The following is a 12978-nucleotide window of genomic DNA, read 5'->3' as shown; positions in this document are numbered from 1 at the left end:
CTGATCAAACAATATAAACACAAACTAGTTTTTTTCAACGAACTAAAAGAAGTCAGTAGTATAACTATCTTATCTATCTTATGTATATATATATATTTTCTTTTCTCTTCTTTCTTTTCTCTTTTCACCCATTCCAGTTGTTCTTTCATTTTGAACTGTTTCTTTCCCTTTCACAATATCTACTATAAATTTTGAGTCCTATTTACTCTTTCAGTTTCTTACACTAGAGAGACAGTACAATGTTTACACACGCTAGATTGATTTATTTCACTTATGTGCATGGTCTCTAGTTGTATCCATTTATCTATAGAAGCCCTGAGTTTGTCTTTCTTTATAGCTGAATAGAACTTCATTATATAAAAATACCACATTGTTTTTATCCATTCTTTGGTTGATGGGCATTTGGGCTGTTTCCAAGATTTAGCTATGACAAATTGTGCTGCTATAAACATGGGTGCACATATATTGCTGTGCTATGGTGTTTTAGGATAGCTGGGTCAAATGGGACCTCTAATGTTAGTTTTTTTGAGGAATCAAATGGAGAATTCTTAAAAGTATTTTAGAGACAAGGCAGTATTGATTGTACATTTTCACTGATGTAGTTTTTTTTTTTAAAGGGCAACTGAAATGTTAAATCTTGTTATTTATCAAGTCATTTTTATTTTGATATCATTTTGAACCCTATGTCAGTAGATAAATGAAATATGTAATTAATCTAATGTTGTAAGTACTAAGACATTAGTTAGAAAGCAATAGTATAGCTCACTGGATAATAAAAGAAAGGCATAATTAGAGGTGAGATAAGTGGTTGGAATTTAATCTTAAGGTGACTCAGACAGGGTGTATCTTTCTCAGGGATACAGAGGGAAAGATCAGCAACAGAACAAAAGGAGACACCAACCTTTAGACCTCCAAATCATTGTCAGGCTTTCTCAGTTGCAGTTGACAATATCTGGGTAGAGCCAACGGTCACCCTAGACATTAGCCACCAGATCTATTGCATTAATCCTTCAAACCCAAACCGACACAATCATCCTCCTGCCCATTTTGTGCCTGGGACTCAAGTTCTGGTTATGAGTACCTGCCTGGCATCTGACCTTGCTTAGCTTCTTGGCCAAGCCCTCTTCTAAACATAGAAGAATGATACAGGCCTTGTTACCTGACCTCAAGTCTCCTGGAAGTCAGCTGTGCCAGCCTCCTGATCAGATTCTTTACCACTGGCTCATTCCACCTGTTCACATCTACTGTCCCACCTTCCACACTATAGATTCACATTGGCACACTTTGCCATGCCTCACAAATCCTGATTCTACTTCTAGACTCTTGTGTTTGTACCTGAAACTGGATCAGCTTCACTAGAATCCATCCAAAAAAGCTCTGCCTTTCTAATATAGGAGCCTAGCACTCTCCTAGCAGCCCTCTTGGACAAAATAACCAGTAATGGCCTGGCTACATTTTGGGATATAGAAGCATCCAGGCGAGATGGGACAATAGGAAAATAGCAAACCCATGAACACTGAGATCGTCACTCCCCAGGAATAAATTTCAGCCCAGAACTTTGCTATTAACTGTACCTTACTTTCTATAGCCAAGCTCCGTATACTTGAAGGGACAAATGGCACCAAAAATGAAATCCATGTAGGTTTTTCTTTGCTGTTCTCTGGGAAAATAAGTAAAACTACTGAAATAAAAACATGCTGTGGCTATTCAGAACTTGCGATAGCAAAGGACTGGCCATGATAGCTAGTATTTCATAGAGGTTTAAAGGCAGCAGAGGAGCAGGAAAGCTTTTTGGAGTTGTTGTCATGGAGAAGCTGTGTGATTGGTTTGAGCACAGACTTGGCTTTCTTTGGTTGGTGCTAAGTTGGCAATGGTGTCAATAGATAGAGCAGCTGGCACATCTGCCCATGTCCTGACAGTTTGGGGCTGATGGTTAGGAGGTCGTGAGCCCGAGTTCTGCTGTCACACATGGTCTGACTGTTGTCCATTGTATATTCAGCTTCTTACTTCCTCAAGATCCAAGTTCATACCTTCAAATGAAGAATGAACGTTTTCTTGCCCTATCTTCGTTGTCACTCTCACAGGCTGACAGGGTGCGTTGGAGGTGAAGATGAAGTATCCAGGATTTGCAGCAGATTCCAAAGTGAAATAGGAGTTATCTTCTTTCTTAAGGAAGGTGAAGGGCAGACTCTCCTTCTTTTTCAGTGAATTCAGTTTTTTGATGTTCGTTTTCTGAAAGATGGAGCAGAATTTGTTATTAATTCCTGTAGCTTGGATCTGGAACATCCTCACAAAGCAACAGGACCAATAAATCATGGTCAGAAATCTCCAAAACTATGAAACCCACCAAATCTTCTCTTTTTGTAGTTTGGAATCTTCGGTATCTAGTACTTCTGCCTCATAAAGGCCAGTGTTTGGTCCCCAGCTCAGCACTATTGATAGGGGGTGGAAACTTTGTGAGTGGGGACTAGCAGAAAGTTTTATGTTCCTAGGGATGTGACCTTGAAGGGGATTGTGGGGCTTTGGCTCCTTTTTTTTGCATTCTGGCTAGAAGGTGAACAGTTTTGCTTTATCTTCTCCTCTTTAGGGACAGCCAAAAAAATAGAATTTTCCATTCCCTTTCTTGAGTGTGTTGAAGTTGATACCTAAAAGATTTCTAGGAAAAGTCAGAAATTGTGTCATATCTAGAGGAGAATTTTTTTTGGTATCTGTTACTATGGCGGAAAGCTGACTAACATAGTGAGTAGCCAGGCTCCTTTGTGAAGGCAAGGAGGAATGATCAGAAATGTCTTTGCTGAAGCTTAGGGTTTTAACCTTAGCTTTAAGTTTTTCCACCTCCCTGCTTTGGGAGGACAGGGGAAATTTCCTCCAGCTCTCTTTCCTTTAATTCTAATGAAGGATGCTTTGTTTTTTTGACTTGATCACAGCAGAGACAGAGCTCCCCTTTAGAGACAGCCAAAAAAATAGAATTTGCCATTCCCTTTCTTGAGTGTGTTGAAGTTGATACGTAAAAGATCTCTAGGAAAAGTCAGAAATTGTGTCATATCTAGAGGAGAATTTTTTTTCTTTTGCTGTTGGGGTTTCCAATATAACCACCCTCTTTTCTTTAGTCATGTCATCACATTCCCACCCCTGCATCAGCCCAGGAGCTAAGAACATCTGTATTTTGAGTTTTCTTCTTCTTGCATCTCTGGTTTTGTTTTCCTCCCAACTCCTCCAGGGAAACTTCCTTTGGATCAGGGACCCCTTTGGGCCTATCTTCCTATTTTCCCCTTGCTCATCATCAGGGGCCTCCTGAAGCTGTTCCCAGCAGCAGTGCTTCATCCTTTCAGGAGAACAGAGGAGCCAAGCAATACTATTAAATAGGATCTCCACCCAACTAAGGGTGGGGGGTGTGCAAGAAGATAGACCACTTCTGAGTAAAGAAAGCTTCAGAATCACCTCCAGTTTGGTAGAATTTGTCTGGAACTGCCACAAGGATGTTGCCATGCAAGACCAGCACCTGTTGGTTTGTGTCTCGAATGTGATATTTCTTTGGGGTTACACGTTTCAATTTTGAACCTGGAAAATAGTGCCATAGATTTTATGTAACTCCCTGGTCTGAGTTCTGCCTCTGATCCCCACTTTGTTCCATAGGTCAGATAACAGGTTTTTCTATCATTTTCACTCAAATTCATTGATAGAAGAATGCTGGCCCCTCCAGTGATTAGCCATTTGGGTGCTGGGGCCACACTGACTCTAGGTCAAATCCCCATGGGGCCATTTTGGAGATGAAGAAGTTACTAACTTCACAAAGTCTCATGTTGCCTGCGAGTAAAGTGGGGATAATAAAACCTACCTTAAGTAGGGTTGATAGGAAGAATAGGAGCAATTCAATGGAAGCTCATTATTAGTAGTATTAATAGCAGTTTTGATAACAATCAGTGAGGCTTCATTGCAATTATTGGTAGTAGTGGTATTGATAACTTTCTGTTCTGCATCCTCACATAGGTGGCCCCATGCCATCATCACAGCCAGGGTGGCATAGATCTCTGCCATGCCACATACTGGCTGTGCAGCTGGTGATGACAGCAGAAGGGTGGGGATGACAGAACAAGGCAGGAGTACCCACAAGCCACAGTTTATGTCAGGAAGGGGCTGGAGATGCATGAGTTTGGGGTGTAGGGAATTTGTCTGCCTCTATGGGGCCTGAGTGGGCAGGACCGGCTCCAGCAGTGGCCATTTGCCTCAAAGGTGGAGGATTTTGGCCTTCATTTGGGTCACCTGCGCCTAGAAGAGTAAATCCCATCCTGGGAACTTGAGCCTACAGCCATCTCTGACAGAGCAGAGGATCCACCCATTAGTACTGAGCACAGATTTTGCATAGGGATGGCTGAGAACGCAAATGTAGGGCGGGTGGCTGAGTCTACTTAGACTAAGAATAACAAATGTGCTGGGGATATAATTCAGTGGTGCAGCACCTGCCTGGTAAGCATGAGCTCGTGAGTTTGACTCCTGGTACCAAAACAAAAAAGAATAACAAATATGGAATGTGATAACGTGATAGATCATCTTGTAGAGTAGCACTTATACTATACAATACTTACATATGCAAACACAAACCCACACACAGTCTTATCTCTTACTCTACAAATGTGAAGCCTTTAGCTGGGACCTCTGACTTGTACTCTCCTCCCTTTCCTTGGCTGTTCACATCCTCCCTGTTCTGCAACCCCAGGTCTTATGTCTCTTCCTCTCTGAAATCTTTCCTCCATCCCTCGGTGGGGAAAAGTGTCTTCTCCAAGCAGCCCCACCCTCAGTCTGTGCTTGGCAGAAGGGAGCTGTATTACAGCACCTTCTATTGCTGTTACTACATCCATATATAGGATTAATCCTATACTTTCATAGCGCCTGGCTTGAACAGTAAACAGCACTAAGTCAGTGCTTACTAAAGAATGACTTCTGGTCTGGAGGAAGCTACCAGCATGTTCCCTGAGGTGCTCCTGACAGCAACTGTGTGTGACTTTGGTAGAGGACTGAAGCAGGGAAGGGAAGCAGAACACAGATGTACTGGGCCAGCTCCTGCCCCAAGCAAGAGTCAACACTGTTAACACCAACCAAACCAGCCCTGCCCTCAGCAAAAGCAGGGGAGGTCACCCCTTTCTGAGCCATTGAATACCTCTCATCTCTTCTCTCTTCCATGTGATCCTCACAGCACTGGATGGGTGGGAACACTGTGAGACTCCAACTGATGTCTACCAACCTCAGTGTGTGCGATGGGAGGAGGCCCTGGAGGCAGGCAGACCCTGAGAATCCCACTCTGCTACTTTGCTGGCCAAGGGTGGTGAGCATCTGAATCTTCCTTCTGGTGCTCAATCTTCATTGGAAAAGTGGGATTATAATACTTTCCTACTACTGCTGTTGTGCAGTCTAAATTATATCCCTTGTGGCAAGTGCCCAGGCTGGTGTCTAGTGTGTAATTTCTCAATAAATGTGAATTTTTTGTCCTTTCGCCAGGGCACCAAATCTTGTACTAACTTCCTGGGTTTATTCTTCCCCACAAGGTCAAGGTGCTCAAAGCTAAAAATGAAAGGCTGGGTAGCAACTCCCCTCCTTGTCACCCTAGGACCCCTCAGAAGGTACCTGATTTGAAAGAAAACACAGAAGTAAGGCTGGGATCTGACAGTAGATGGCCTCTTGCTGAGGATGGGAATCAAAGACAACAGGTTAGCAAATGAAATTCCATTACCTTGGGATTTATATATAGTTCACTGGGTAGGGAATGATTTAATTCCTGATTACTCCAGTTCCTGAAGCGTGGTCTGTAAAACACTCATGCAGAAATGTAGTAATACTCCTAAATAGGTTAGGAGAATTTTGGGAGATTCTGGGTTCAACAATGTTAAGTGTTTTTGTTGTTGTTGTTGTTGTTTTTTTTTTTAGAGGTCTCACTGCCATTTTTCCAAAACATTTTGGGAAGATTAATAAAGTTTTTCTACCAGTTGACCTAGCTACATTTCTCCTGTCTGAAAGGGAGTCTCTTTTCTCTCTGTTGGAACTGCAGATATATGTAAGTCTTTCAACATGAAAGACTTTAGCTTTGCTTTTAAACTTCTTTTTTAATTTAGGAAATGCAGCTTTGGAGCTGCAAACTATTCAATTGGAAAAAAGTGGTTTAAAATGTGAAAAGAATTTTAAATATGAGCACATGCATTAAAAGCAGATACACCTGGGGTCCTGAAGCAAAATATGTTCACCTTTACTACTTTCTGTAACTGACCCTGTCTACTTACAGTCCTAAGATTCAGATGTCTTGCAAGTTGGACAGAGAGAACATGGTTTCTTTAGACAGTTTTTAATACAGTTCCGTATCTGGGAATTATTTCTTGACGCCGAGGATGGATTTGTGGAGATGTCTTACCTTCTGACTCTGACTGGGATTCATCTTGGTCTCTGCAGGGCAGCTCAGTTTTTGTGAATGAACTGCCACCCAAAGAGGACATTGCCCCACCTGAGAAAGAACACAGTGGGAGACAAGGGGGAAGGCAGGGCCTGCATAGCTGTGGGTATTGCTTATGGGAATTTGAATCCTACGAAACCTCTCCCAGTGTCTCTAATACCTACAGGGCGGTGCCCTCACTGTACTTGGGAATGTTGCTTCAATAACACGGGACCAGATCATGCCATTTCATAATGAACTCTATTTTGATTTTATCCACAAAGGTAATTCCGTGTTTTGCCTATCAAATGACTACTTATTTTTCGTGGCCACTTGCCACATTTTATTTTCCATGTGTACAGACTCACCAGGAATCACTGGGGGTCTTGCTAGAATGCAAGTTTTGATTCCATAGGTCTGGTGGGTCCTGAGAGTCTACACGTCCACAAGGTGTCAGGGATGTTGACACTGCTGGGTCACATAGCATACTGAGTATCCAGGCCCCAAGGGACTCCACATCTAGTGTCCTGGTGCAGAGCATGCTCACAATCATTTCTCTGCCGTAGGGTGGAGTGGGGTACAGTCTCACTTCTCCTTTGGCTCTGCACAGCACTTTACAGTGTAAAGTTCTTTTACATATGGGAGCCAGGAAAGCCTCAGCATGAGACTGGAAAGAACACAGGTCAAGAACTTTTTAATTTTAATTTTAATTTTATTTTTATATTTATTTATTTTTGTGATTCCCCCCGTCCCTGGTACCGGGAATCGAACTCATGACCTTGCGCTTGCCAGGCAGATGCTGTGCTGCTGAGCTAAATCCCCAGCCCCGGGTCAAGTACTTTTATGCCAATATAGAGATGGAAAAATTGAAGTTGAGAAATATCCCTAAGGTAACAGAGGTAGCAACAGGTAGCAGAGCCCTGGCATTCAAACCTGGACTTCTCAAATGCTTTCCCCCATACTACACCAACCCCCTGTGGAGACACCACTAGGCTGAAGATCACTGGACATGAATGCTCATTTTAGCCTTGCCACTGACACACAGAGTGACATAGCTAAGCTGTGTAAGCTCCTGGAGGCCCCAAAGACACACAACGGGTTTGTTGATATCTCAGAAAGCTCTGGCATTTTGTGATAACCATATGGGTTGGAGAAATTTCCCAAACTTTAAAGTGTACATAAATTGTCTTAGGCCTTTTTAAAAAGGTGGAGTCTGATTCAGTATATCAGAAAGGAGGGCCAAGGCTGTGTTTCTAATGAGCTTCTAAGGAATGCAGATACAGTCAACTTATGGGCCATGTACTTAATTGTGGTTGTATCTTAAAATCACCTGAGGAACTTTAAAAATTATCGGTCTCTGGGTCTTGTGTTCAGAGTGGATGTAATTGGTCTGGGTGGAGAGATCAAGCGCTGGTGATTTCTTAAAGCTGAACAAGAACAAGCGTTGAGAATCACTACTGTGTATAGTTGGGCTTCCAGCTGAAAACAAGTTGCACCATCAGATGACAGCTTTCTGGTGGTTGCAAAGCTCCCCTCCTAGATTTTCTGTTATTAGATGAGTCATGTTTGTGAGATTTTATCAAGATTAAAACTATCTTGACTTTGTTTTCGTTCTTATACTATCTTAACCCAGAGCCCTTTGGGAGTCCCATTGGGAAATGAATCTAGAAAGCAGAGCAGAGAGTAGCACAGTGTCAACTTCTTTGTGGCCAGATTCAACTGGGGTCAGTGGCAGGTCACAGTACCCTGACATCTCCTCTTCCATCAAACTCAGTCTCCCATTGGATCAGGTTCAATCATCAGTCCAAGGTGTTATTATCTTACTGGTGTTTATAAGGTCATATTTATACCAATTTGGAAACATGATTCCCAAAGTGTAGAACCCTGGGCCGCCTCCATAGACTCACAGGGAGTGATGAGAGATATTTAAAGCTTTTTTTGAATGAAACATAGAACATCTACCAGACCTATGTGAACCATTACTATTAAGTTGTTCCACTTCAGGTAACTAATAGACTTGTCAAAGCATGTCTTTTGGCTTAAGGGATCTGTGAAAAAATTCCTGAGGTACTAATCAAAACTGGGACAGTTTGGGAATCTGTGGTTTAGAAGCTGGAGGCAGCTTTCTTTGGACAGAGTAGTGACGTGGGACTAGTAAGTCTTTTTCAATGTGTATTTAGGCGTGGAAAGAAAACTTACAGTGTGATTGGGATGTGTTTGGAGACAGAGGATTAGATTGATCTGCCTAGTAAAGAAGCAGCAGCCTGAGAAGAATAAGACAGGGGCCTGGAAATGGGAGGATCAGGGAATTAAAAGGAGACAGAAGCCAGAGAGCTGTGACTGGAAGTGCAAGGTGCCTCTGAGAAGTGTCTGACTTCTCTGAGAAGTGTCTAACCATGGCAGGTGGATTCTTGCAGGATGATGTCTGAGTTCAATATGCATTCTTGCTAGACTGATTGCATTCCTGTTGGCAGGCTCCTTGCTAGTCAAAGTGTATTCTGGGGATCAGAACATCAGCATGGTCAGAGTGCTCATTAGAAATGCAGAATCTGGGGTCTCATCTCAGACCCAGATCCAAACCCTGCATTTTAACAACATCCTGCACTGATTCTCACACACTTTGGCAAGTGAGAACTGTGCTAGATCACATAATCTCCAGCATGTCTGACATTGAAATAGCCAAAAAAGTTTAGAAAAGCACTAAAGATTGGTCCTGCTTCTCAGAGAGTCTTATTTAATTGATCTAGGAAACAGATTCAACACCAGGATATTTAAATATTGTTAAAGTTAGGTTGAGGAACAATTGGGCTGATACAAGACCTTGTAATCTAAAGTTCTGGGTCAGTTTGACCCCAATATAGAAGATAATTGATTGATATAACATATGTCTAAATATTGCATTGTCTTTCTGGTGTGAGAAACTGAAAGTGTAAATAAGTACCAAAAATGTATAATAGATATTGTGAAATGGGAAGAAAAAATGAGAAAAAACAAGGATAAAATGGAAACAAATCTTGGTAAATAAGGAGGGAAAGAAGGGTTGAATAGAGGGAGGGGAATGGGAAAAAAGAGGAATCAATGTATATCATGTACAGGTACAAATCCCCTATGATGAAGGTGATCATTATGCATATCTGAATTGTACCAATAAACTTAATTATTAAAATAATAAATAAATAAAATAAAATTAGAAAAAAGAAAATAATAAAAAGAAAATAATTGAAATACTGTATGTGAGCTGAGAGACAGAGAGAGAGAGAGAGAGAGAGAGAGAGAGAGACAAAGAGAGAGACAGATCAGCAGATATAAGAAACAAGTGGATACAAGCAGCATCCCTGAAATATTAGGACATAGGGAAGGCAGAGGCCTTCAACTCCAGAGCCAAAGACAGGGCTTTAGGAACCAGGCCATACAGTAGGAGGAGAGCAGCAAGAAAGCAGTCACTCTCAATGGCTTGCATTACTGCCTTAGCTCCACTGCTTGTCAGCTACGGTTAGATTCTTAAAGGAGCATGAATCTCACCGTGAACTGTGCATATACAGGATCTACCATGTGTGCTCTTTATGATAATCTAACCTTGAACCTCTTCCCACAAATCTCCATGGAAAGTTTGTCTCCCATGAAACTGGTCCCTGGTACCTAAAAGTTGGAAAGTATTGAAATAAGAAAAATGGGTTTTCCATTCCTTGGTTGATGGGCATTTGGGTTGTTTCTAAGATTTAGCTATTATAAATTGTGCTGCTATTAAAAGGCTTTTATTTATTTTTAATTTTTTTAGGTGCTGGGGATCAAACCCAGGGTCTTATGCATGCAAGACAAGAGCTCTGCCACTGAGTCACACTCTGCCATATACAGGACATGGGTTTAAATCAACTCCTACTTAAGCACTGCAAACAGGATAACCCCAGTAGTTTGGAGGATTGGGGACATCTAGGTGATTAACATCTAGTTACAGGTAATTATGATTTCAAGATGGCTCCCTCCCCATCAAAAGTTCCTGTGTTGGAAGCTTGGCCCTCACTGTGATGGTATTAAGAGGTGGTGGGATAGTAAGAGGTGTAGTTTAGCGAGAGGTTGTTATGGTGTGGATACGATGTGTCCCCCAATGCTAATGTGTTACAGGCTTGGTCCCCAGTGCAGCAGTGGTCACAGGTATGGTTTCAGGAGGTGACTGAATGATGAGGGCTCTAATTTTATTAATGAGTTACTCCTAATAACTCAAGGGCTTATCAGGAGATGGAGTATCATCTAATTGGTTGAAATAAAGCAGTGGGATGTGACATGGAAAGCTGTATTTTATCTAGGCCCTGTCCTTGAGCTTTCTTTGTCTCTGTCTGTCTCTTACCTCTGTCTCTCTCTTACCTTCTCCATCGCCTCTTCTCCTTCTTCTCTTCTTCTTCTTTATTTTTCTTTCTTGTTCCTGGATGCGATACAGTGAGCAGCTTTCCTTTCCTTCATCATGCTCTTCCATCATAACGTTTTGTCTTCTCTCAGGCTCAAATAATGGAGCAAGCCAACTACATAACATGTACCAAAATAAATCTGTAGTCCTTTAAGTTGTGCCTTTTTCAGATATTTCATCCCAGTGATGGAAAGATGACAACTCAGAGGTCATTACTCTTGCCAGTCTGTCTTGCTGTATGATGATTCCCTCCCACATGCATTCCTGCCAAGATGCCACCCACCAGGAGGTGACACAGCCAAGGGGAACTCTTGCCAGAGCTGGTGCTATACTATTCAGCTTTCAGCCTCGAAAACTGTTAACTAAATATAGCTCTTTTCATATGAGTGCCTCAGCTTCAGGTATTTTATTATAGTAATAAAGCTGACTAATATACAGACACAATTGTTCACAGGGTTCATAAAGTTCACAACAGATCTTCAATGGTATCCACTCAGGTGATAGTTACAGACCACGTAAAGAAATGCCACATTCAGTTATCTCAGATTAGTATCCATCAAAGAAAGAGAGACCAAAGTTGTTGATTCCCAAAACAATTTCTTATGACAGGTTAATGATGCCAGCAGTGCCTTACTACAAAGCATCAAGGTATTATGTTCACTAGCTCCATCATCTTCCTCTTCCTATCACTAGTGGCTCATTGATTTATGGTGTAAGCTCTCTTGGGTGAAAGTATGCTCTTGCACGTTGGAATAAGCTGTTCAGAGGAGGTCTTAGAGGTAAAATCAGGAAAGTCAGAAAATCCAAAGGGAAGAGATTCTCCTAGTGAGAAAAAATCCTAGCCAAATGAACAAGTGCTGTTCCATCTCCCCAACCATCAGGTCTATACTAAGAAATACAGTGTAGGTGTGGATCAGAGGATTGGAAGGGCCAAACTGGTGCCATACCCAGAAGGGAATTCCAGTAAAGTGGAGTGAGAATCACATACCTGGCTCAGGAATGTATGTGTCTGCAGCTCTAAATGGATGTCAGGAACTCTGGTAGATCTTCTGGTGCAACTCATAATGATCCTGGAGACTATTTCTCATTGTGAGTGATAAAATGGGAGTGGCTAGATCTGAAATTAAGACAGCGATAGGCAGTCATCCAGTAGATTTTTGGTGGGGCACATTAAAGATGATTGCAAAGTTTTTGACATATCCCTCATTGAAAGGTGAGGCCTATGTCCCATTTCTGGGATTCTGAGTGGGTTTGTCATAGCTTGATTAATGACACACAGTAGACACGAGGTATTCATTTCCAGTCTTTCCTAGGTTTTAAGGGGCTATCAATCTTTACCTGCTCTTGCTGTACAGTCACCTAACTGTGACAGGATCCTGACAGCCCCACTGAAATCAACAGGAGATTTCCTGACAATCACAACTGAAATTTATCCACAGCCATCACCAATGGTCTCCTAATTAGTAAGTCATGTAGTACTGCAGCCTCCAATCCCAAATGAGTGATATAGAAAAGAGTAACCTTAGCTGAGCCCTGTCTAAATTGCAGAATTATAAGTAAAATAAGTCGATAAATTTTGGGATCACTGGGACATAATTGGGTACCAGGGTGAGGTGTTACACTAACTAAAGCTTAAAATTTTTGCTGACTTTGTGTCTGGGGTGCAGAAAAAAGATTGGAGATATTATGAGCTAAATGCAAACTGTTCCCCCCAAAGCATCATTGTGTTTAGAGATGAGGCTTTTTGGAAGGGGTCTGGGTCATTGGGATACTACCATATGCTCATCAGTGAAGTGATCCGTTGATGAGTTCAAAGCTAAATGTCCTACTACATAATGGGGTCGGATTAGAGGTAGTACACTGGGGATGTTGTATTCTTCTCCTCGTCTCCTCTGTTTTCTCTCTCTGTTTCCGGGGTGCCAGGAGGTGAGCAGCTTTCTTCTACCATGCCTTTCCATCTTCCTGTCTCTGCCTTAGAGTCAGCTGACCATAGACTAAATCCTCTGAAATTATGAGCCAAAATTAACTTTTTTTTTTTTTTTTTTTTTTAAAATAAAAGGAGGAAAACATTAACAGACAGACAACCTTTTACAAAATAGCAGAAGAACAGTACAGACAATACAGAGTTACAAAGTGGTAGGAGATTAACAATGCTTGT

General features: G+C 41.8%; 1 protein-coding gene across 1 annotated transcript; it reads right to left on the bottom strand.

Moving 5' to 3' along the window:
- Nucleotides 1-585: 585 nt before the first annotated feature.
- Nucleotides 586-10802, bottom strand: LOC106150272 (interleukin-37-like). The gene is made up of 5 exons (XM_013522684.1): nt 10781-10802; nt 6401-6490; nt 5623-5679; nt 3442-3561; nt 586-2232 (listed from the first exon to the last, which is right to left on the bottom strand). Exons 2-5 carry the CDS (start codon nt 6480-6482, stop codon nt 2168-2170), a joined length of 324 nt encoding a protein of 107 aa, XP_013378138.1. The 5' UTR covers nt 6483-6490; nt 10781-10802; the 3' UTR covers nt 586-2167.
- Nucleotides 10803-12978: the final 2176 nt, after the last annotated feature.

This window comes from Chinchilla lanigera, unplaced genomic scaffold (assembly GCF_000276665.1).
Source record: "Chinchilla lanigera isolate Chin_1 unplaced genomic scaffold, ChiLan1.0 scaffold00069, whole genome shotgun sequence".
Taxonomy (NCBI): Eukaryota; Metazoa; Chordata; class Mammalia; order Rodentia; family Chinchillidae; genus Chinchilla; species Chinchilla lanigera.
Note: the sequence above shows the minus strand (reverse complement) of the source record. Positions and strands in the feature narration are given on the sequence as shown.

Excerpts from the sequence above, each read along its gene's own strand:
- LOC106150272 (XM_013522684.1), bottom strand. The coding sequence starts at position 6,482 with ATGTCCTCTTTGGGTGGCAGTTCATTCACAAAAACTGAGCTGCCCTGC. Across the intron at positions 5,680-6,400 it reads ATCCCAGTCAGAGTCAGAAG|CAAGAGGCCATCTACTGTCA; the intron begins GTAAGACATCTC and ends TCCCATCCTCAG. Across the intron at positions 2,233-3,441 it reads CAAATTCTACCAAACTGGAG|AAAACGAACATCAAAAAACT; the intron begins GTGATTCTGAAG and ends TCCATCTTTCAG.